Genomic DNA, 24188 nt, shown 5'->3' on the forward strand with positions numbered 1-24188 from the left:
AGGGAAGGTGCAAGAGGTGGGAGCCACTGCAGGTGGCAACAACATCAAGAGGACATTGCCTTTACTGAACACCTCCCTGCACCCTAAGGCACAGAGCAAGATGTGGTTGCCCAAGAGCTGCACAGCACAGAGAGATGAGCCTCATATGAGCCAGAAAGGAAAGTTAATGAACCCAATGTGCCCATCAAGTATCTGAACTGGCACAACCTAGATTATATGAAATGCACCCTGTCCTTTGCACCATTGTTCGAAAGCAACCCCAGCTATCACATCATGGGTAAATTTTTCATGAGTTCCTACTGAAAAAAAAAGAAGAGGAAGATTGATATAGATATTAATATGGATATACAGATAAGTAGATCAATAAAGGTATTTCTGCAATACTGTGTGTTTTCATTATAATGAAATATCTAATCAAATGTTCTAATTTATTATACAATGATACTGATATAGTCTTTACTAAAAAACCCAGATTCAAATAAGGTTCATAATTTGCAAATAGTAGATCATAATACCAACTTTGAAAAATAATTATATTCCACCCATTTCTTTTTTAGTTTACACCCAAAAGTCACCTCTTTTCCTCCATGTAAACCTAACCCCATAATACATACCCTCCAGTCACTCTCTGTGTCTATGTATGAACTAATTCTGGCCTGTGTCATCAGAATACAATCAGGAGGCAGTTGTGGAGAGTCACAGTGGGATAGGCAGAAAGTTTCTGAAGCAAATGTTGACAGATCAGGGTCTTTCCACAGCCGGAGCTGAGGAGGGCCCACCAGGCCACAGTGCTGTAGGCCAGCAGCTGATGGGCAGGCCTGAGGCTGAAGTGCATCTTTCTGCCCACAGGCCAGGACTCAGTCAGCCCCATCCAAACCACCCACACCGGGCAGGTACAGGGCAGCCTTGTCCATGTGAAGGGCACCAATGTGGGGGTCCACACCTTCCTGGGAATTCCCTTTGCCAAGCCACCTGTAGGACCACTGCACTTTGCAGCCCCTGAGCCCCCTGAATCTTGGAGTGGTGTGAGGGATGGGACCTCCCACCTGGCCATGTAAGCTCTCCTGGGGTCTGGGAAACCTCAGGGCTGGGGTGGGGAAAGGTACTTCCGTGGTTCCTTCATCTAAACTGCTCAGGCAGTTTTCCTCTGCATTGAGAAGATTCTCATATGCATGTTTCCAATGAGAGAGGATCAGAGTGTAGCAGCTGCTAACTTCCGCAGGCTCCTGTCTCAGGCCTTGGCACCCAGAGAGCATTAGTTGCAGGGACACATTTGTCCCAGCTCATGTTTTGACAGAAGTTCTCTGCAACCAGCGGGTGTGTGTCTGGGAGAGTGTGAGTTTGGCTTTAAGAACCTATAAAAGGGCTGAGGAACTTCCGGACCCGGGAGCTTAAACATGGACGTGCACCTGAGGAACCTCCAGATCCGTGGGCCTAAATATGGACACCTGAGGAACTTCTGGATCCGGGGGCCTAAACATGGGCACCTGAGGAACTTCCGGATCCTAGAGCCTAAATATGGACGTGCACCTGTGACACTTCTGGATGCTATGGCCTAAATATGGATGTGCGCTTGAGGAACTTCCAGATCCGGGCACCTAAACATAGACGTGCACCTTTGAAACTTCTGGATCCCGATCTGGGGGCCTAAACATGGATGTCTGAGGAACTTCCGTATCCGGGGGCCTAAACATGAATGTGTGCCTGAGGAACTTCCGGTTGCTTTGGCATAAACATGGAAGACTGATGAACTTCCGGAACCTAGAGCCTAAACATGGATGACGCTGAGGAACTTCTGGACCCGGGGACTTAAACATGGACGTGCGCCTGAGGAACTTCCGGATGCTGTGGCCTAAACATGGACGCCTGAGGCACTTCCGGATCCGAGGGCCCAAGGATGGACATGCACCTGAGGAACTTCTGGATCCTGGGGCCTAAACATGGACGTGCGCCTGAAGAACTTCCAGATGCTACGGCCTAAACATGGAGGACTGAAGCATTCCAGATCCTGGGGCCTAAACATGGATGCCAGAGGCACTTCCGGATCCTAGAGCCTAAACATGGATGCTGAGGAACTTCCAGACCCAGGGGCTTAAACATGGACGTGCACCTGAGGAACCTCTGGATCCATGGGCCTCAGTATGGACGCCTGAGGAACTTCTGGATCCGGAGGCCTAAACACGGACACCTGAGGAACTTCAGGATCCTAGAGCCTAAACATGGATGTGCACCTGAGGCACTTCTGGATGCTATGGCCTAAACATGGATGTGCGCTCAAGGAACTTCCAGATCTGGCCACATAAACATGGACGTGCATCTTTAAAACTTCTGGTCCCGGACCCGGGGGCCTAAACATGGATGCTTGAGGCACTTCCGATTCCGAAGGCCTAAACATGGACGTGTCCCTGGAACTTCTGGTCCTTGTGCCTATAAAGGGCAGGACGTGACTCTCAGAAGGGACATGGCCCATGAAGGGGAGCTGAGTATGGGGCCTGTTGGGGGGCAGACTGAGCTGTCGCACCCTGAACTTGAATGTGACGGTGGCCTTCCCCTGGGTGTCACTTCCTCCCCTTCCAGGCGGTACCGGGGAGGAAGTGAGACCAGGCGCAGGGGCCAGGCCACCATCTTTCTCCTCTCTTAGCCAGGTGCCCAGCCTGGCTGGGGATGGGGACATCTTATGACACTAGCTGTCTCCTGTATCCCTGACCCAGGACCTCAGTGACCACAAGCAGGGAGTCCTTGATATGGTTCTCCCCTGGCCACTGACCCTCAGCCCGGGGTCTGCCCAGGGAGAGCTCTGTCTCTCAGAGGGTCAGGGGGTCCCTGTGACCTGCTGCTCCTTACACACTGTCATCCTGGGCGAGCAAAGGTCAGGACACTAGATTCTACTGAGAGTGACATCTCCTAGATGGGTGGCTGGGGACTTTGCCTCTATCTCCAGGCCTCAGACACTGGATGATCCCTCCCAAAGACAAAAATAACCCCACACTGCCCAAGACTTATTTTTAAGCTTTGGATTCTGAAAATTTCCTGCTGCCACCTTCTTTATGAAGCCACTTTTTCAACAGAGACAATATTCCAGGGGGAAAAAAACAACAACATGCAGTCAATCAAACCAAGCTGACACATCTGGTCCTCCAAGAGAAATCTGGTTTGGAGGGAAAACAGCCATTCTCAACTGGCAAAATACTGAAGTTCCCTTGTCCTTATTTTCTGTAAGCAAAATAAATAATCTGATGTTAACTCATCAAATTATTTTTGATGAGTGCTTGGCTCATAGGAAAACTGATTCTGTTTTATGGAATGAAGTGTTACCAGATTTTAAAATTAAAAATGAAGCCAATTAGGATTGTTAAATTACACTGTCATAATTCTGTTCTTTGATAGAAGAAATAAATAAACCCTTAAAAAAAAAGAACCTATAAAAGACCCAGCAGTACATACTCTAGATTCCTGAGGAGGGAGCAATAGTGGCTCCTTTGGGATGCCCCCTCTACATTCACTATGCCAGCCCACAGGGCCAGGGGCCAGAGACCAAGGAACAGGTGCAGGTGCTGGAGACTCTGTGGGAGGGATGTGATTCCCTGAGAGTCTCCTCTACCCATTCATGCACCACCTGTGTGGGGACACCCTATGATAGGGATTATTTGGTCAACACATGCAGCCAATGTTTCCCAGACAGGCCCCTAGAGTCATGATTGCCCAGCCTCAGGGGGAGTGGGATGCAAGGGCTCAACAACCTTGAGACCTCCTGGAGGTCTGGGCTTCATCTCAGCTTCCCCCGAGCCTGTGGCCTGGAACTTGGTGGGAAGAGTCTCTGGAGAAGGATCAAGTGTGAGCAGGGTTGAGGGGGAGTAGGGACCGAGGGTGACTGAGAGCACCCAGACTCACTCTGGACCCACAGTCTGGTTTTGTCCATGGCACAGCTCCTGGAATAACTGCTATTATCACCAGGTGTCTGCAGGATGTGGCTAGGAATACACTGGTTGTGAACCTCTTGAATCTGACCCTCCCTCTCATCCCCATGTCAGAGGACTGCCTGTACCTCAGCATCTACTCACTTGCCCATGCCCATGAGGGCTCTAACCTGCGTGTGAGTGCCACACCTTGGTCAGCTGCTGAGTGGGAGGACACCTGTTTTGCAAGAAGATTTTTTAAAGATGAGAGTAGCCTGAGTCCCGCTGCAGTGTGGACCCTGATAAAAAGACTCTTACTAATAGGTTCAAGAAAACCTTCTTACTTGGGGTGAGTAACTGAATCCTGGGCATGGGATTATAGAGATCTAGTTGTCCCCAGAGATCTTAGGCTGTGGCCCTAGGGTAGATCCAGTACACAGACAACCCATTCATACCAGGGAGAGACAATCAGGAGCTCAAGGACTGCACTTTGACATCACCCAAATTCCTAAACATTGATTATCTATTGAGCTAATAAAATGGGGAACACTGGTTAATGTTTATGTGGGACTTTCAGGGAGACGCCCTTTTATTTCCATCTCAAAGGACTTCTGGTAATAATACAGACAGACTTTGATACATGGAAAGACTCAAAGGCATAAGTGGTCTTGGATTTCTGAATGAACCAGAGTCACTTGCCCATAAGAAATATCTTGTCACCTGCTGGGGTGCTACCCATGTGGGTAACTACTCAAAGACTATCAAAAAGGGGTGGATAGTCTAGAGAGCAGCCCAGGGGGGATTTGAGCTGGGTGAGGGCTACATGGCAACTGTCTTGATTTCCAAGGTAATAGTATGGATCCATGGTGGTACCTTGGTGGTGGGCATGGCTTCCATATATGATGATTCTATTCTTGCAGCCATTGAAAATGTGGTGGTGGTCACTATCCAGTACCACCTGGGTGTTCTGGGCTTCTTGGGGTGAGCCTGGGACAGGGATAGTCAATGGGGACAGAAGAGACAGGTGATAGTCCAGTGATCACTGTCCCTGCCACTTTTCAGCACTGAAGACCAGCATGCCACTGGGGCTACTTGGACCAAGTGGCTGTCCTACTCTGGGCCCAGCAGAATATCACCCACTTTGGAGGCAATCCTAATCAGGTCACCATTTTTGGCGAGTCTGCAGGTGGCACTAGTGTGTTCTCACATGTGTTGTCTCCAATGTCCCAAGAATTCTTCCATGGTGCCACCTCATCTCATCTGAGGTGGTTTCCATGGTGAGTGTCCTCAACCACCAAAGCCAAGATCCACCGCCTCGCCCCTCACCATCATAGCCACTTCTACACTGTCTGTTCAGGGGGGACAACAACAGTTGGGGTATCTTCGAAATTGATGTTGCTCCAAAAATTGCTCAGGGGTTCAAGGGTCAACTTCCACACACATCTACCTGACAGTGGTTGATTTTGCTCTGTGGTTGCAAAGCTGCACCCTGGGAGCTTCATCCTAAGAAGAAACAAGTTTGATGGCTCCTCTGGCTGACACCTGAGCTTCAGGGAGGGTAGAACAATTTCATACCTGCAGGAATCCACACACAACGCCCTTTGAGAATTAGGGGTCGCCTGCACTCATCTGGGACTTTAGACAACACTCGCCTCCAGCCTGGAGGGATGATCCAGCCCCTGCCTGGTCCCTTTACAGATGGTGGCCAACCTATCTGCCTGTGGGAAGGTGGAGGCAAGGGCCTTGGTGAGCTGCCTGTGGGGGAGCTGCCTGTGGGGCAAGAGCAAAGAGGAAATGCTGGCTATTACCAAGATCAGGCTGAATGGTCATGGGTACTGAGGAATGGCATGGAGACTAAGTGGGGCAGAATGCTCAAGTGCCCTTCAAACTCTTGGGACTGTTACCTCATTTCCATACATTGTCTGCCTTTGAATTGGTGGAACAGGCCTTGAGGAACTACTCATGGTACATTTTAGGGTGGGCATGTAGAAGTGAGCCAGCAAAGGTGGAAAGCACTCAGAGGATATCAGGAATTTTCTAAACCTTGACCTTGCTTCCTGTCATCGAGTGTCCCCTCAGGCCCTCAAGACCATCTCTCGTATGGTAGATGGGACCTTCCTGCCCAGGCATGAGGAGCTTCTGGCTTTGACTGGTTTTCAACATGTCCCCAGCATCGTTGGTGTCAACAATGATGAACTGAGTTGGCTTCTTGCCACAGTGAGCTCCATCCTCCTATCCCCTGTGTCTGGGAAGCCCTAGGGAGATTTTTACACATTGGTAGCTCCAGGTTCCTCCATCTCTAAATCAAGACTTTCTGCCACCCAGGGCTCAGACACTGCTGACACCCAGAAGGAAATGGACAGAGGGACTGTGCAGTCTATTCTTCAAAGCATGTCGGCACAGTTGGTGAGGTTCCTGGGGTCCTGAAAAAAATCAAGTGGACATCAGGCTCAGTGGTACACACCTGTAATCCCAGTGACTCAGCAGACTGAGGCAAGAGGATCACAAATTCAACGCTGTCCTCTGCAATTTAGCAAGGCCCTGTCTCAAAAGGGCTGGGGATATAGCAGATATAGAGTGCCCCTGGGTTTAATTCCCAGTACTGATGAAAGAAAAAAAAAACAATAGAGGGCACACTAGATATCCTGTTCACTCAACAAACCCCAGCAAAAAAGACTGACCTGTGTGTTTGATAATATATGAGGTCGCCCCACAACTTGCTCCTTTCATCCATTCCCTGTTCATCCGCCTACCCACAGGTCTTTGCCTTCCTTCCCCAGAGCTTGCTTAAAGGACTTTCAATGATCCCCTGTGCTAGATGTTGCCTGCTAACTTTGGTGACCTGTTAATGGAGGAGTACATGGGAGACAATGAGGACCCCCACACCTTCAGACTCTAGCTCCACAAAGTGATGGTGGACTTAATGTTTCTGATTCCTGCACTCCAAGCCAGCCCATTATCATCGTGGCCATATCTTTGCTGAATTCTGGCTGCATACGGATGCAGCTCACAAGTGTGGGTCCCAGGTGAGGTCTCTGGTGTCCTGGTCCCCACAGATGTCTTTATCAAACTCTGGAGTCAATATACTTGGTAGCCCTCATATAGAAAATCCTCATGGTTAGTGTAAGAGACAGACATCACCTCTATTTGGCAAATGAAGAGGTCTATTTAATGGCACTTAGTGATTTCCCCATGAGAACACAGCAAGGAAGTCCAGGGTTATGATTTACTAAGAACCTTTTCTACTACCCCAGTCCCAGCTTGGGGCTCCCCTTTCCATTGTCCAGATTGTATCCAACTTTGGACCTAGATATCTTGAAAACATGGGTAAAGCAGGGGAGCTCCAGGTGAGGGGGCCAACATATCACAGCCTGTCTATGCACCCAGATTCCCATGCCCCTGTCTACTTCTACGAGTTCCAGCATTGGCCCAACATCTTCAAGGACATCAAACCGCCCCATGTGAAGGCTGACTGTGATGATGAGATCATCTTTGTCTTTTGATCCTTAAAGAGCAGTGAAGGTAAGTCTTCCTCATTCACTAGGAGCTTAGATAGAGCCCTATCTGGGTCCCCAAGGGATGTTGCTATAAAGATGAGGAAACTGTAGGTCAGAGAGAGAATAGTATGAGGGAATCCACCATATTACAGTTCATAAAGCTGCTTTAGGATTAGAGTGTAAGTCCTTTCCACTCCAATCTGTGATCCCTCTACCTGTCCCCACCTTAATCATGGTATCTAGCATAGGAGAAGGGGGGGTGGTTAGAGGCATAATCATTTCTAAAATGACACCCCAAGGTCCAAAAGTAGAAGGGAACTACTGGGCCAGGGGTGAGCCAAGAGTGGCTTCAACTAGAGACTGAGATGAGTAAAGGTAGGTTTGGTAAGCACAGGGCCCGGACCCAGGATGGTTAGGGTAGGAAAGGGACTCAGCCTTGGGGCCCAGGCTACAGCTGCGGTGGTGAGTGTGGCACAGGAGTGGACAGCTAAGTGGGATTGGCCAGGACCTGGACCCTTGTCCTCCTCCTACTACAGTTGAGCTCACTGAGGAGGAGGAGCTGCTGAGCAGGAGGATGATAAAGTACTGGGCCAACTTTGCTCGAAATGGGTGAGGACACCTGCACACCTCAGCCTCCCAGGGGACATGGGCCCTTCATTGCTCCCCTTGTCTGAGGTGACCTCATCAACACACATGTGTCCTTAATCACATCCTAGCACCCTCCCCAACCTGAAGACTCACACTGAAAGAGGTTGTTTTGTGGGAGCAGGTCACTGGTCTCTTCTCACAGTGGTCTAGAGGGTGAGCCATAGTGCTGGGCTACCATGAGAGCCAGTGTCTCACAGGGAAGGGTAACACAGGCCAGGCTTCCCTGCCCTGTGGGGAACGACACTAGTGAGAGGTCATTGCTTTCCTATAACAGGAAACTTTTACCATTCTCAATGCTCCTGCCAGCCTGACCACCTGGCCTGCCAAAATGGGTTGGTAAGGGTAAGGGTAAGTCTGAGCTTAGCAGGGTTAAGATTGAACCTCAAACTGCCTTCCTGGGAGGGCATATACACAGGAACCCCAAAGTAGAGGGCCTAACCCACTGGCTATTGTTCCACCAGGACCAGCAGTACCTGAATCTGGACATCCAGCCTGCTGTGGGCCAGGCCCTGAAGGCCTACAGGCTGCAGTTCTGGACCAAGATCCTGCCTCAGAAGATCCAGGAGCTACAGGGGCTAAGGATAAGCATATAGAACTCTAGCTTCCTTGTCAGGAAGAGATGGATGGGCTGCATGAAGGTTGTCCTCTCTTGCCCACCAGAAGCCAGGGTTGACCCTCTCATTCACAGAGCCATCCATACACTCTGTATCTATCCATTCAGCTAACACTGATAAAGAACTCACCTCATGATGTTCATTGCCCAGGTGCAGTGGGTTCTCTCTTGTTAGATACACTCAGTAAATCTCCCCAGGAAGCTGTGGATGCCCACCTTCCTCCAATGGGCCTGAATATACTCCCCACTGGGCCTGAGTATACTCCTCCCTTCCTCACCTCACCTCTCCATTACTTTCTGTCTCCTCTCCTCCAACCACCTAGACACTCTTCAAAGGAGGGCTATGCTGTGAGAATGTTGCCCACACCTGAGTGTCAAAATCCCACATCTACTTCTCAGCAAGTCCCATGTATTCTCATCTCTGACATTGACCACTAGACAAACTAGACTAGAAAATCTGTTTACCTAAACCCCTAATCTTGGTACATTCAGACTGCTGTAACAAATATCATCACAAAGTGGGTAGCTGATAAACAACAGAAAATTATTCAGAGTTTGTGAGGTTTTTTCCAAGGTCCAATGCCAGCCTGGCATGGTAGCACACACCTGTAAACTCAGCAACTCAGGAGACTGAGGAAGGAGGATCACAAGTAGAATACCAATATCACCAACTTAGCAAGATCCTGTCTCAAAATTAAAAATGAATAGGACTAGGGATGTAGTTCAGTAATAACGTTTCCCTGGGTTCAATCCTCATTACTGAAAGAAAAAGAAAGAAAGTAAGATGCCAGCAGATTGGGAGTCTGTGGAGAGCTTGCTTTTGGCTTTTTCACTCATGGACGGCACCTTCTCACTGAGTCATTACATGGTATAAGGAGCAAACAATGCCTCCCATGACCATATTGAAGCCAGAATTAAAGACAGGCAGTCAATGTAGATATGTAATGGGGTTGATGGAGAAAATAAAGGCCAGTTGGAGTCCAGGAAGTTGGCGACCACCCCTGGGAGACTGGAATGGTAATGCCTCCTGAGCACTTTGACCACCAGGACTCCCTGCCTATACTGCCCCTCCTAGAAGGGGGTTCATGAAGCACCCCCTGAACAGACAGGGAGCTGCTAATTAAGGTCTCCTGGGATGCAGGTCTCTTCCTTCCTCATCACTCCACCTTGTCCCTTCCAGCACACCTGCTTCTCACCTTTTGGCCATTCCACCAGCATCTCCTGGGCCTCGTCAGGAAGGAAGAGATAAGGGGGAAGAGAGCAGGAAAACAAAGAAAGTCTGAAATGTCTAAAAGGTGCAGGATGCTCTCACTTCTTGGGATATCAGGATACTACCAGCTATGGCCCCCTTCTACTTTCAGGAGAAGTCTGTATTACTACTTTTTGAATAAAACCTCCTTTATAGGCTTGCCTTGGCACTTCTCTAGTGTTCAGACTTAAACATTGGAGGAAGAAGAACCACCACAATAACCGGTGGTTTCCTATTCGTTCCCTAAGGACCCAACTCTTTTGGTACCTGGGATTGAACTCAGGGGCACTCGACCACTGAGCTACATCCCCAGTCCTATTTTGAATTTTTTAGAGACAGAGTCTCTCTGAGTTGCTTAACACCTCAACATTGCTGGCTTTGAATTCCACCTCCTCTATCCTCCTGTCTGAGCCTCCAGAGCCACTGGGATTACAGGCATGCACCACCACGACCAGCTAGGACCCTAAATCTTAATACCATCATATTGGAGATTAGGTTTCAATGTGTGAATTGGGTGGACACAAGTTCTCAGACTGTAGTACCTACAGCCCAAGATCTCAGCCACCAAGAATGCAAACTACTGGAAAATTTCTCTGCCTATTTAAAACAACCCATTCACCCATCTATTTCCATCCCCACACTTGTGGGAAGCAGGACTGGGTTTTTCCCATTGACCCTAAAGCCTGGACCAACTGAGTATGTCCAGGAGAGCCTGAGGTATGTCCTCGGGGTCCTGTCTCCTGAAGTTGGCTCTTATTCCCTGTGAATCTGCAGACACTGTGAACCCCACACTAACAAGATTATACCACATCTGAGAAGATGTTTCTCTGTATGGTGTGTCCTGGAAGAGGCCTTGGAGGCTCAGGAGGTCCAGAGAAGAGATCCTTGTCCCTGGTTCCCTGAGAACTTCTCATTCCAGTAAGGTGTCCTTCTGCCTTGCAGAATTCCCCCTGCAGCCTCCTGACCATCCCCCACTCACTATGGCACCCACATCATTGATTTTCCTTCTCCCCTCATTGCTCTCCCTAAACTTCTCAGGCCCCTCCTATAAAAACCCTCTCATCTTTTCTCATTGAACACAGGTAGCAAATAATACTCAGTGTGTCTCTGGGCTCCCTCAAATCTTTTTCTCTCAGACATTCAGAGGCTGGATTTCTCATTCCAAAGACCTTGGGAGTCCCCCACTCCCCAACCTCTGACTGACATGCCCTCCTGGGGCACCACTTTTCCCAGGGGAGATGACCCCCTTGTTTCCATTGACTACACTTAAGCCCAAACAAAGACCTTTATGAATTTTCGGCAAAAGATGACAATTCCATTTTGCCATTTGAGCCACCAGGGGGCAGACAAGGTTAACATTAAACCTGCAAGGACCCAGCACAGGAAAGACTTTCCTTTTGGTGAAGACTGATGAGTGCATCCTTATAGCATTTACTGAGTTCCCGCAAGCACGCCTCTATGTTTCAGTTCTGCAGAAGCACACTGTATTATCCAAAGGGGCTCCATTATATTTTGTAGGTTTTTAATAGCTTTTTAAATTGCTTTAGTGTGGAGTGTGTGTGTGTGTGTGTGTGTGTGTGTGTGAGTGTGTACAGTGCTAGGGACCACACCTATCTCCTTGGCCTGCTAGGCAAGCACTATAACACTGAGCTACATCCATTCAAAGCCCAGTGTAGAATAACTTATATGCAATTAAATTAATCTCTTGAGTGTACAATTTACTCACTCTGAGGTAATATGTAAGATAGGCAAACACCACCACCACAAGTTTTACCAGTTTCCTTCACTTCCTAAACTTCCTCATGCCTCTTTGTAGTCCTTCCTTGCCCTGAATCCTGCTCTAAGGCAGTCACCTAATTGCTTGTTCCTCTAGTTGGCCTTGCCCCAAATATGATGCAAATGGACACTTTTAGGAATGGCTCTGTCACTTCACATCCTATTTTTGAGATGCAGCAGATCTCAGATTCCTTTTCTTGGGGTGTGGCATTCCTTGTAGGCACACACCACACTTTATCCACTGACCAATTGATATACATCTGAGTGACTTGCAATTTTTGACCAATTTGACAATAAAACTCTTAGGAACATAGTCAGAAATTATTTATAAGGACCCATGCTGTCATTTCTGTTGAAGAAAGATCTGAGAGGAGAATTGCTGAGTCACATGGCAAGTGTGTGTGGAACTTTTAAGGGAAATATCAAACTCTTCTCCAAAACAATTCTGTCACTTTGCATCCCTACCAGCCATTTATGAGGGTACCAGTTGCTCCATATCCTCTTCAGCACTTGGTCTGATGGTCTTAGATCAAATTGTATTTAAAGGACCTGTTGGTGGATCTCATTGCAGATGTTTGTTTTGACTTTTAGACTCTGCTTCCATCTTCCATTCCCCCCCATCTCAATATATGTATAAGGTATGTTACATACAAACCCATACACAGATACACTCATGAAACTCTTCATCATTTCACATTATTACTATTATTTGGTCATTGTCAAAGCCAAGGCCTGTGTAAGATGGTGCCATAAATGGCAGAGCCCGTGGGGACCTTCACCCTAGCAGACTCCAGATTAGGAAAAAGCACTTGTTGTCCAAAGGAGCTTATAATAGGACTTAACTGGGAGTAGGCCCAAGCCCAGATATGAATTATATCAGGAGACTCAGAGCAGAGTAAGCATCTTACCAGGAGAGGCTAGGGTGATGACTTGAAGCAGAGTGCACTGCAAGAAGAATTGAATTCACAGCAGCCTTGCTGATTGGGTGGGGGTCAAAGAGAAGCAGTGCTCTCAGCATGCTGGCTACTCACATCTGGATAAAGCTGATTGCTCCGCAAAGGGGCTGAGAAGGACACAACACTGAGCTGTGAGAGCTTATGGGGGGTGGGGGTGGGCTAGCCAAGGATGGTTTGCAGGGGAACCTCTAGGCTGCCTGAAGTTGAGCCCCACACCCCTTCATCAGGGAAGTCAGGTTAAGCAGGGCCTCCTAACCCATATGGCTTCCATTCACCAACGCAGGGCTCAGGAAGTTGAGTCCCACACCCCTTCATCAGGAGATTCAGGTTGAGCAGGTACTCCTAATCCAGACTGGCTTCCATTCCTGGCCCATGCAGAGCTCAGGATCTTTCAGAATCTCCCAGAAGCACCTAAGCTCTGGGAGTTCCCTGGAACAGCAAGCACAGTCACACCTCCCTGCCACTGTGCAAGCAGTTCCCCTCACTCCAGCAAGGTCACCTGTATTTCTCCATCTCAAGAAATCTTCATTCTATACCCCCCAGAGAAGCCCCTCAGGTTCCTCCAGTTACATCCAGCTCTCTGCTCCCTCCTCTCCTCCCCAACACCGTCATGGGCCTGTGACAGCAAGGACAGGGAATTAGTGACTCCAGGTGTGAGGAGAGGGGTCCTGGGATCTCAGAGGGGCTGCAGAGGCTGTGCGGCACCTTGGGAGGTGGCCAAGGGAAGAAGAGGGTCAGGCCCTGCCCGCTGCACACTGGCTCCATGACCTCTAAGAGTTCAGAGTGACTCTCCCGCAGCACACACCTTGCAGGGCACCACCCATTTCCCAGCCTCCTCACTGTCAGGTTCAAATTCCACCTGGCAGAATGCTGCTCTGCAGTTCCAGGTGAAGCCCAGGAATACAGAAGCAGCCCTGGGAGCCGACCATGTGCCTGCATCGACTTCCTGCCTGGCTCATCCTCGTGGCCTATGGGCTCCTGATGCTCCTCATCCAGGGCCAGGGTGAGGCTGCCATGGGGAGGGTGGTAGAGACCAGGTTGCAGCTGCCAAAGTGCCCAGAGACAGAGCCTGAGCCTGGAGGGAAGGCACCAGGGCGGGGGAGTTGGTCGAGGAGACAGATGAAGGGGATGAGGGGCAGGAGGGCGAGCCAGAGAGGGTCAGAGCTGCCTGAGGACACCCCCATGGAGGAGTGAGCTAGTGTGAGGGGTTCTGAGGAGCACAGTATGGGCAAGTGAGAAGCCTCCTGGCAAAGGAACAGGGATAGGGACCTTTCCCTCCCATGTGTGTCTGTGGCTGTAGCTTCTACTCACCCTTGGATAATAACATCAGCAATAAGAAGAGCTGTCTGGTTACATTTGGCTCTGAGTGTTTTGACCCCTTGGCCAGGGAAGTGCTGGCACCTTCCGTCGGGTCCACAGGCAAAGTTACTGGCCCTGGGGGATACAGTAGCCCCTGGTACCACTTCTCAATGCTGATCTGAATGACTGCTGGGTTCGTGTCAATGGGGAATCTGAGCTGACATGCCTTGGATTGTGTTCTAGAGCAAAGGCAAAGTGCTCTGTACTTGCTAGAAGTCTCTAAGCCCTTATCAGAAGGTGTTGGCAGGAGAGAACCATGCCCACTGAGTGTCAGCAGCCCTGGATCCCTCCCACCCCAAAGGCTCCAAGTGTGGGTGTTGGATATAGACCCAGCTTTCCCAGTCTAATCTGCACAGAGGAATCCATGCTCACCTGTCCCCCTTAGACCAACACTGACAGGCTTCCTCCCTTACCTGGGGTCTTAGGGAACCAGAAATTTCTCAGCAGGAAGATTTTTCTTGATTCACTGAAAGATTCTATTTTCAACAGTCTTTTTTCTTGAACTCACATCCAAAGGGAAAAAAAAAACTGAGTCATGAAAGGGTATAGAATTGAGTCCCACAGTCCTCTGCCCACCTTGTCCTGGCTCCTCCACAGGCCCATCTAGGTCTTGAATAGAGTCCAGGACTTACACAGTATTCATCTTTGTCTCTCACCTAAATGGTCACAAACCCATCTTTGCTGGTGTGACCTTTTCCACATCTGGTCACGAGAACACTTCACACCCCTACATATATACATGGGTAAGATTCCTCCTGCTATTTCATGCAGGGCTTCTCCTCAAGGAAGCAGCTACATAATGTCACCAGACTGCAAGCAGGAATATTTAGCAGGCTTTGTCCTTTGTAGTGACAAATATCAGGCATTAGTGTCCAGTGGCCATGTGAGTTACTTGAACCAAGATCCCATCTGGTAAGGCATGGTGTGTAGACAGTATGTTGGTAGGGACAGGAATGTGTCTTTGGACTTGGAGGGATGCTGGTCAATTTTCTTCTCTGGTCCTGTGAGTGGCTGCTGCCCTGGCCTGTCTTGTACCAGGTCACATCAAACAGGCAGATCCTAGAGGACCTGGTGAGAGAGAGGAGGAGGTTTGGAGTTTTTAACATTTTCTTATGGAAACCAGCTCAGATCTACCACATTCTAGAGTGAGATCTTGAGCCTGGGGGAGGGAAGGACCCAGTGATGTGGGAGCTGGGGAGATAACAACAATAGCAGGAGAACTGTGGGCCTGACTGCTAACTACCTGCACCCTGAAGCACAGAGAGGACTGGGACAGCACCCAAGATTAAAACCATTCTGGGGTAGAGAGTTAAACCCAAAGTGCACAACATCAACATTTAACAAATATCATGACTTGGACAAGCCAGGTATATCTAGGTTGACTTTGCCTTGCTTTCTTGCCCTGATCCCCAATCCTAGGCAGGACAGGAGTTTTATGTTTGAACTCATAGCTCTCCTCCCAAGTCCATCTCTCTTTATATGAATGATGCTTCTTTATGTCATTTCTTGTCCCCTCAAGCATGAGATCCTTTAGGATAGGAAACTTTAGTTCCATTCTCACAATCCTCTCAGTGCGTGACATGACCTGGCACAGTTAGTCAGCCCAAGAGGCATTCTGCTGGCAGTTGCTAGGGCTGAAGGATGGTGGCAAGTCACAGGAGCCTGATGAGACTGGAGAGATAGGCTGTGACCAGGTTGATTGATAGTGGTGTTGGGGATAGGGACTAGGGTTGGGCAGAAGTTTCAGAAGTGGATGTTGACAGATCAGGGAGGAACCAACCAGGCTACAATGCTGTAGGTCATCAGCTTATTGGGCAGACCTGAGCCTGAAGTGCGTCTCTCTGCCCACAGGCCAGGACTCAGTCAGCCCCATCCGGACAACTCACACCGGGCAGGTGCGGGGCAGCCTCGTCCATGTGAAGGGCTTCAATGTGGGCGTCCACACCTTCCTGGGAATTCCCTTTGCCAAGCCACCTGTAGGACCACTGCGCTTTGCAGCCCCTGAGCCCCCTGAAGCTTGGAGTGGTGTGAGGGATGGGACCTCCCACCCTGCCATGTAAGTTCTCCTGGGGTCTGGGAAACCTTAGGGCTGGGGTGGGGGTGGGTACTCCAAGCCCTGGGCCAGGCTGCAGTGGCTCCTTCATCTAAACTGCACTGCAAGGCCTGGGGCTGTAGACCAGTGCTAATGTGTTTTTAGCAACCTAATGCACTGTCTTTGAAACCCAGGCCCTAAATGAACAAATATATAAAAATATATCCCTCTGCATTGGGGCAATTCCCACATTTATTCTTCCAATGCAGCAGTAACTTTGCCAGGCCCCTGCCTCAGGGCTTGGAACCCAACAGGCATTAGCTCCAGGTGGTGAACACAAGAGCAGAAACACATGTCCCTGGATTTGGCTTATTTCAGGAGATCTCTCCCACCAGGGGAGACGAGTCTGGGAGAAGGTCGGCTTGGCTCTCTAAACCTATAAAAGACCTTGACTCCAGCAGTTGATGCTGAAGATTCCTGAGGAGGGACCAGGGATGGTTCCTTGGGGACCTCACCCTCAGGGCCAAGGGAAGGTGCATGTGCTTACAGCTCGAGACTCTCTGCAGGGGAAGGTTTTCTGAGAGTCTCGAGTTGGGTTATGGGATGCCCCATTACCCTTCTATGAGAACTAACCTCCATCCACTCAGGCATCAGCTGTGTGGAGACACCTATGCTGTTCCAGGCCTGAATGTGGACAGGGATAAGTGGTGACAACACAGACAGCCAGTGTTTCCCAGACAGGGCCCTAGAGTCAGGATTGCCCAGCCTCATGAGGAGTAGGACATAAGTGCTCAACAACCTTGAGGCCTCCCTGGAGGTCTGGGCTCCATCCCAGCATACCCTGAGACTGTGGCTTGAAACAGTCAGGGGGAATGACTTAAAAGAAGAATCATGTGAGGCAAGGCATCAGTTAAGGCAGGGAGTGAGGTTGTCTAGATAGAGTCAGGACCTGAGGTCTGAATTGACCACTGCTCAGGCCCTGAAATAACTGTATTTCATTGTCACCAGGTGTCTGCAAAATGTAGATGCAATGAATACAGAGGCTCTGAACCTAGGGAGTACAAACTTGCCTCCCATCCCCATGTCAGAGGACTGCCTGTACCTCAGCATCTACGCGCCTGCACATGCCCGTGAGGGCTCTAACCTGCCTGTAAGTGTTAAGCCATGGTCAGTTGAAGGGTGGGAGAACATTTGTTTTGAAAGATAATTAGAAGGAAGCTTGTGACATGATTCAATGATAGCTTGCACAGTGTTGTGAGGCCCTGGGATTGACTCCAAGTGCTACATAATATCAACAACAATACTGGAAGATATAGGTTAGCTGGCTACCACTGTGGGGTTTCTCACTATCAGCCTCAAGAAGGCCTCTTATGCCAGCATATAGCTGACCTAAGCATGGAGTAAAAGAGCCCTGGATGCTCTCAGAGGCCAAATGTTGGGACTCACTGATCCATTCACAGCTTGTACCCAGGAGATCCATTCAGGTGCTCAAAGCTGCACTTTGAGAACATTGAATTCAATGACCATAGATTATTTTTTGGACCAGAGATTAGATGACAATTTAAATTAATGTTCAGGTAGGATAATCACAGAAACATCACTTTTTTCTTTAGAGTAGTTCTGAGAATAATAGATCCAGGTTTCAATTCATGGGTAGACCCCAAAGTACGGGAGACTTTATCTTCCAAATTAAACTTGTGTCCCTTAACAGTGTCCCAGTTCATGAGATCCTACTAGAGTATTGTGTGGGTAGCTACACAGGCCACAGTGGTTTCAGAGTAGGGGTCAGCCAGGAGGGGTTTGGGGAAGGTAGCTACCACATGGTATATCTCCTGATTTCACAGGTGATGGTCTGGATCCATGGTGGTGCCTTGGTGGTGGGCTCAGCTTCCATGTATGATGGTTCTATTCTGGCAGCCATTGAAAATGTACTGGTGGTCACTGTCCAGTACCGACTGGGAGTTCTGGGCTTTTTCAGGTGAGCCTGGGACAGGGATGGTCAATGGGGGCTGAGTAGACAGAGGACCATCCATGATCATCATCCTTGCATTTCTCAGCACTGGAGACCAGCATGCTACTGGCAACTGGGGCTACCTGGACCAAGTGGCTGCCCTACGCTGGGTCCAGCAGAATATCGCCCACTTTGGAGGCAACCCTGATCGCGTCACCATTTTTGGCGAGTCTGCAGGTGGCACTAGTGTGTCCTCACATGTAGTGTCTCCAATGTCCCAAGGACTCTTCCATGGTGCCATCATGGAGAGTGGGGTGGCCCTACTACCTGGCCTTATCACCAGCTCATCTAAAGATGTCTCCAAAGTGAGTATTCTTTACTACCCAAGGCCAAATCTGGTGCCTTGCACTTCAAGTTTAGAGCCTCTGCCACTCTGTCTGTTTTATGGGAACAAAAACCATGCAGGTGTCTCCAGAACTGGCCCCCACCCCAGGGATTCTGAGGAACTCAAAGGTCAGAATCCACACACCTCTGACTCAAGTGGTTGATTTTGCTCTATGTTCTGCAAAGCTGCACCCTGGGGGCCTCGTCTTCAGAAGACCCATGTAAGCAGGTGTGATGGCTCCTCTGGCTGACTTCAGGAAATGTGGAAGAATTTCACACCAGCAGCAATAGACAGAGGGTACACTTTGAGAATTATGGGTAACTTAAACACCGCTGAGACCTTAGGCAACACCTCCCTCCCTGCCTTGAGAAATGATCCACTCTTTTTTCATGCCTTTACAGTTGGTAGCCAACCTGTCTGCCTGTGGGCAAGTAGAGTCAGAGGCCCTGGTGAGCTGCCTGCGGGGCAAGAGTGAACAAGAAATGCTGGCTATTACCAAGGTAGGGCTGAATGGACGTCAGTGAGGAGACAGGGGTTATGGTGGAAGGAAAATATAGTGATTTCTACTGTGGAACAAGGATCTCATTTCCAAGGCTTGGTCTTCTTGTATCCTCATAGCCCTGGATGGGAAATTGAGATGAAAATATGCTAAACCAGGTGTAGAATCCCTGAATGTTTGTGTGAGCATCATTGGTTGAGTTGGGATGGGTTGGAGGTAACTCAGGTGTCATTAGAACAGAGACTTTCCTTCCTGTCATCATGTACCTTGAATGCCCACTTAGACTTTCAGTGTCATTCCTGCTGTGGTGGATGGGGCCTTCCTACCCAGGCACCCCCAGGAGCTTCTGGCCTCTGCTGATTTTCAACCTGTTCCAAGCATCATTGGTGTCAACAATGATGAGTATGGTTGGGTCATTACCATGGTGAGTCCCCTCTCAAAACCCCACAATAGTGTTAGGTGGGAGCGGCTTTAGACGTCATAGCTCCTGGTCATCCCACCCCCAACTCTAGACTATCCCTTCACCACACAGGTTGTGAGCCCCCCTGAAATCCACAAAGACATAGACAGAGAGACCATGCGAGCTGTTCTACAGAGAACATCAGCACAAATGGTGAGGCCCCTGGGATTCTGCCAAGCAAGAATACAGCCAGACACTCTTCCTTTTCAATGATCCCTAGGAACAAAGATTGATCTATGTGCATTTGTGAGTGGGGTCACCCCACAGCTTGACAGCTCTGCCCTATTCCCTGACACATCTCAGACCCCATCCACAAATCAAGTGGCTATCTCCCTGCCCCAGAGACTGCTTAACATGACTCTCCCTGATCCCCTGGACTAGATGATGTTACCTGCCGAATGTGCTGACCTATTGATGGAGGAGTACATGGGAGACAACGAGGACTCCCACACCCTCCGACTCCAGTTCCAGGAGATGATGGCAGACTTCTTTTTTGTGGTGCCTGCACTCCAAGTAGCACATTATCAGAGTGAGTGTATCTGAACCTGAATCCTGGCTTCCTAAGAGATAGCTCAGAGCTATGGGTCCCAGGTGAGGTCTGGTGTCAAACACATGTCTTTATCCAGACCCTGGTCCCAGGCACCTGAAAGCCCTCATCTCCATACATACTTATGGCTAGAGTAAGACATAGACATCACACTCATTTTACAGAGGAGGGGACTAAGGTAGTGGCAATCAAAGATTTGCCCATGACCACACAGACAGAAAATCCAAGATATGAATTAACAAAGAGTCTTCCAACTGCCCCTGATGCATTCTGGGCTTCCAAGCCACTGTGAACATTCAAGCCAGCTTTGGACCTAGCAATCTTGCTAACAAGAGTGACACATCCTGTCCACCCTCCAGGTTCCCATGCTCCTGTCTACTTCTATGAGTTCCAGCATCGTCCCAGCGTCTTCAAGAACATCAAGCCACCTCATGTGAAGGCTGACCATGGTGATGAAATCATTTTTGTGTTTGGATCCTACATCAACGGCATCAGAGGTGAATTCTCCTTGTTCCACAGGAGAATTCTCCTGCATACATGGTGGCAATCACTCTCATGGTACAATGGGGCTAAGAGAGAGCATGGGATTCAGAGTCTACCATATTACAACTCAACAGGTCATTCCAGGGTTAGACCTTTCCCACTCAAATCTATGCTCCTTCAACCTGTTCCCAACCCAACCATGGTGTCTAGCATAGGAGAAGAGGGCGGTGGTTAAAGGAATAATCATTTCTTAAATGACTTCACAGTGTCCAAAAGAAGGAAACTTCTAGGCCAAGGAGGAGCCCAGTGTTGATTCAGTTAAAGGCTGGGAGGAGTAAAGGCAGGTTGGGCAAGCAGAGGGCCTGGCCCCAGGACTGTTGTGATAGGGGAGGGACACAAGCCTGGGGCTGGGGTGGTGAGTGTGGCACAGGTGTGGACAGCTGGATGGGATTGGCCAGGAGCTGGACCCTTGCCTTCCTTCTCCCACAGTGGAGCTCACTGAGGAGGAGGAGCTGCTGAACAGGAGGATGATGAAGTACTGGGCCAACTTTGCTCGAAATGGGTGAGGACACCTGCACCTCTCAGCCTCCCAGGGGGCATGGGCCCTCCACTGCTCCCCTTGTCTGAGGTGACCCCATTAGCAAATGTGTGTCCTTAATCACATCCTAGCCCCCTCCTCAACTGGTATATCCACAGTAAAAGAGGGTACTTTTTGGGTACAGGTCACTGGTCTCTGTGGGTACAGTGGTCCAGAGGGTGAGCCATAGTGCTGGGCTACCATGAAAGCCAGCCTCTCACAGGAAAGGGCAAAACATGCCAGGTTGCTCTGCCCTTTGTGGAATGACACAAGTGAGAGGTCATTGTTTGCCTACATCAGGTCACCTCTCCCCATTCTCAACACCCTGCCTGCCTGGCTGGATGCCCTGTCCATAATTAGGGTGGAAGGTCAGATTTTAGTTCCACAGAGCTCAGACTGACCCTCACCCTGCCCTGCTGGGAGGGCATGTGCACAGGAACCCCAACGGAGAGGGCCTACCCCACTGGCCACTGTTCGACCAGGACCAGCAGTACCTGCAGCTGGACATCCAGCCTGCTGTGGGCCAGGCCCTGAAGGCACACAGGCTGCAGTTCTGGACCAAGACCCTGCCTCAGAAGATCCAGGAGCTAAAGGGAACTAAGGACAAGCACACAGAACTCTAGCTTCCTTGTTAGGAAGAGAGGGGTGTGCTAGGTGTGATGGGGTCTTCCTGTGGTGCCCACACATGCCCACCCAAGAACCAGGGTTGACCCACTCATTCACATATCTATTTACCCATTCACTCCTCCATGGGTCCTCTCTTGTTAGACACACTCAGTAAATCCCAAGGAGGCTGTGGATGGGTAATCCAGTGCATGCTCACCTTCCTCCTCACCCCACTATACCTGAGTCCCTCCCTCCCTTCCTCTCCCCTCCTTACCTACAACCCCTCCTATCCCCTCCTACCAGTTGCCAAACCCTCCCATGCTGACAGAGAAGTTTTAGGAAGCAGAGCTAGTACTTTTCTGAACCCCTTGCCCACCTCTCAGCTAGTACCCATGTTCTCATACCAGTGGGAGCTCTGTAGAAAACCTATACACCAAAAGCCTCAGTGTTTTACTCCTTCAGGCTCCTGAACAACAACAGCAACAACAACAAGTCCAATAATAATATAGTGAGGCACGGTAGCACATATCCATAATCTAAGACACTCAGGAGGCTGAGGGAAAAGAATTACATACTCTGTCCAGTCTGGTCACTTGGGGAGACCTGAGCTCAAAATAAAATAATAAGTCCTGGAAGAGTAGCTCAGTGGTAGAGAACTTGCCAAGCAGGCACAATATCCTGGGTTTGATCACAGTGCTACCAACAAGATATAAACAAATAAACACAATAAACTGGGTAGCTCATAAACAATGCAAATGTGTTGTCTTCTGTGTTGAAGGTGACAAGTCCAGAATCAAGTGCTAGCAGTTTTGTTGTCTGGGGAGGTCTTGCTTTGGTTTCTAGATGGCACCTTCCCACCATGTCCTCACTTGGCAGAAGGGGTGAACAAGTTCTCTTGGGACTATTTCACAGTTCCTAGACCCAGTCCACTCCCAATGATTCATCACTTTCAGACTTGCTTGCTTGCTTGTTTTTTTCAATCAAATCTCAGGTAGTAGACAGATTTTATTAGTTATGCATTTTGTGTGTGTGTGTGTGTTTGTGTGTGTGTGTGTGTGTGTGTGTGTGTGTGTGTTGGGGATTGTGCTAGTGCATTAGAACTGAATGCACTAGAGTTTAGAGTGGGCTAGGCAAGCACTCTGCCAACTGAACTCTATCCCCAGCCCATGGAGAATGGCTTTCAATGTATGAATTTGCAGCACACAAACTTTCAGGCCAAACACTTAGAGTTCCAACACCTAACACATCCAGGCTACAAACAAAACCAAAGTTCCATATCCCTGAGCCCACCTGGAGATTAAATATCATTCATCATTAACATTTAAATCTACACACACACCCATCTATTTCTGTCCCAAGGAGGTGACTGGCCCCAACTTATGAGAAGCAGGACTGGGCTTTTCCATTGGCTTCTGGAGCCTGGGCCAGCTGGGTGCATCCTGGAGAGCCAGGTGGGGTCCTGAAGTTGCCTCTTATTCTCTGTGGATCTGCAGACACTGTGAACCCCACACTGACACAATCACAACACAGTTGTGAAGATGTTTCCCTGTGGGGTGTGTCCTGGAAGAGGCCTTGACATGTCAGGAGGTCCAGACAGGTAGCAGAAGGGATTCTTGTCCCTGGCTCCCTGAGGACCTGTCCATCCAGAATCTTTCAGAATTTCATCTGCAGCCTCCTGACCATCCCCCACTCACTATGGCATCCACATGATTGACTTTCCCTCTCACCTCATTGATGTCCCTAAACTTTTTTGGCCCCTCCAATAGAAACCCTCTCATCTTTTATCTCAGTAATCAAAAGTGCCAAATAAAGCTCAATATGCCCTTTTGTTCCTCCAAAGCATTTTCTCTCTGTCATGGAAAGGCTGTATCCCTAACTCCATGAACCCTGGAGTCCATGGACCCTATACCCTCCCTCTCACCAACTTACCTCTTTGTGGCGCTAGTTTTCCCAGGAAAGAAAGTTCCCTCTTTCACCCAGTGCATTTAAGCCCCACCACATGGCACCATGCCCTTTAGGGCTCAAGATGAAGATTGCCGTGTTTCCCATCCTGGACACCAGGGGGCAGACGAGGACAGCAGTAAGTCTGGGCAGACTGGATCTCTGCAGAGGTGAAAAGACCTTTTAGTTCCTTTTAGAGTACAGGGACTGGTGCATAATCCTTCCACTCTGTGCTGCAAACATCCTTTGTGCTCCTGCTGCAAACATGCCCCTGTATGGTTTTCAGTTCTGAGCATGCACAGGATGCTTCCTAGAGTGGGTCCTCAGAGTGTTTTTCAGACTTTAAGTAGTCTCGGTAGCTCTTTTCAAGAGCTTTTTTTTTTGGGGGGGGGGGGGGTTACTGGGGATTGAACTCAGGGCACTTGACCACTGAGCCACATCCCTAGTCCTATTTTGTATTTTATTAGAGACAGGTCTCACTGAGGTGTTTTCCTTTCTAAATCACTGAGGCTGGTTTTGAACTCAAAAAATCCTCCTGCCTCCACCTCCTACGCCACTGGGATTATAGGCATGCTCCACCATGTCCAGCTTTAAGAGCTTTATTGTGGATCATTTACATGATTTCAATTCACCCATTTGAGCTGCAAAGTTTGGTAAATTTGAGTAAATGTAGGAGACGTGTGACCAACATCACATCAGGTTTAGAATAGTTT

The 24188-nt window shown here is 49.2% G+C and overlaps 1 protein-coding gene and 1 pseudogene across 3 annotated transcripts; both read left to right on the forward strand.

Moving 5' to 3' along the window:
* Positions 1 to 273: 273 nt before the first annotated feature.
* Positions 274 to 8642, forward strand: LOC113177567 (cocaine esterase-like; annotated as a pseudogene).
* A 4896-nt stretch (positions 8643 to 13538) lies between these two features.
* Positions 13539 to 22198, forward strand: LOC144250260 (cocaine esterase-like). Of its 3 annotated transcripts, none has more exons than XM_077792746.1 (12): positions 13539 to 13638; positions 15846 to 16050; positions 17035 to 17176; positions 17871 to 18004; positions 18084 to 18342; positions 18764 to 18862; positions 19145 to 19313; positions 19422 to 19474; positions 19703 to 19850; positions 20228 to 20365; positions 20841 to 20913; positions 21365 to 22198. In XM_077792746.1, the coding sequence occupies exons 1-12, from the start codon at positions 13563 to 13565 to the stop codon at positions 21549 to 21551; spliced, it is 1683 nt and encodes a 560-aa protein (XP_077648872.1). In that variant the 5' UTR covers positions 13539 to 13562; the 3' UTR covers positions 21552 to 22198. The 3 variants fall into 3 exon arrangements, with proteins under 3 accessions (XP_077648872.1, XP_077648871.1, XP_077648873.1); XM_077792745.1 differs by having other exon boundaries at positions 19145 to 19285; positions 19394 to 19474; XM_077792747.1 differs by lacking the exon at positions 18764 to 18862 and having other exon boundaries at positions 19145 to 19285; positions 19394 to 19474.
* Positions 22199 to 24188: the final 1990 nt, after the last annotated feature.

Source organism: Urocitellus parryii, chromosome 15 (assembly GCF_045843805.1).
Source record: "Urocitellus parryii isolate mUroPar1 chromosome 15, mUroPar1.hap1, whole genome shotgun sequence".
Lineage (NCBI taxonomy): Eukaryota > Metazoa > Chordata > Mammalia > Rodentia > Sciuridae > Urocitellus > Urocitellus parryii.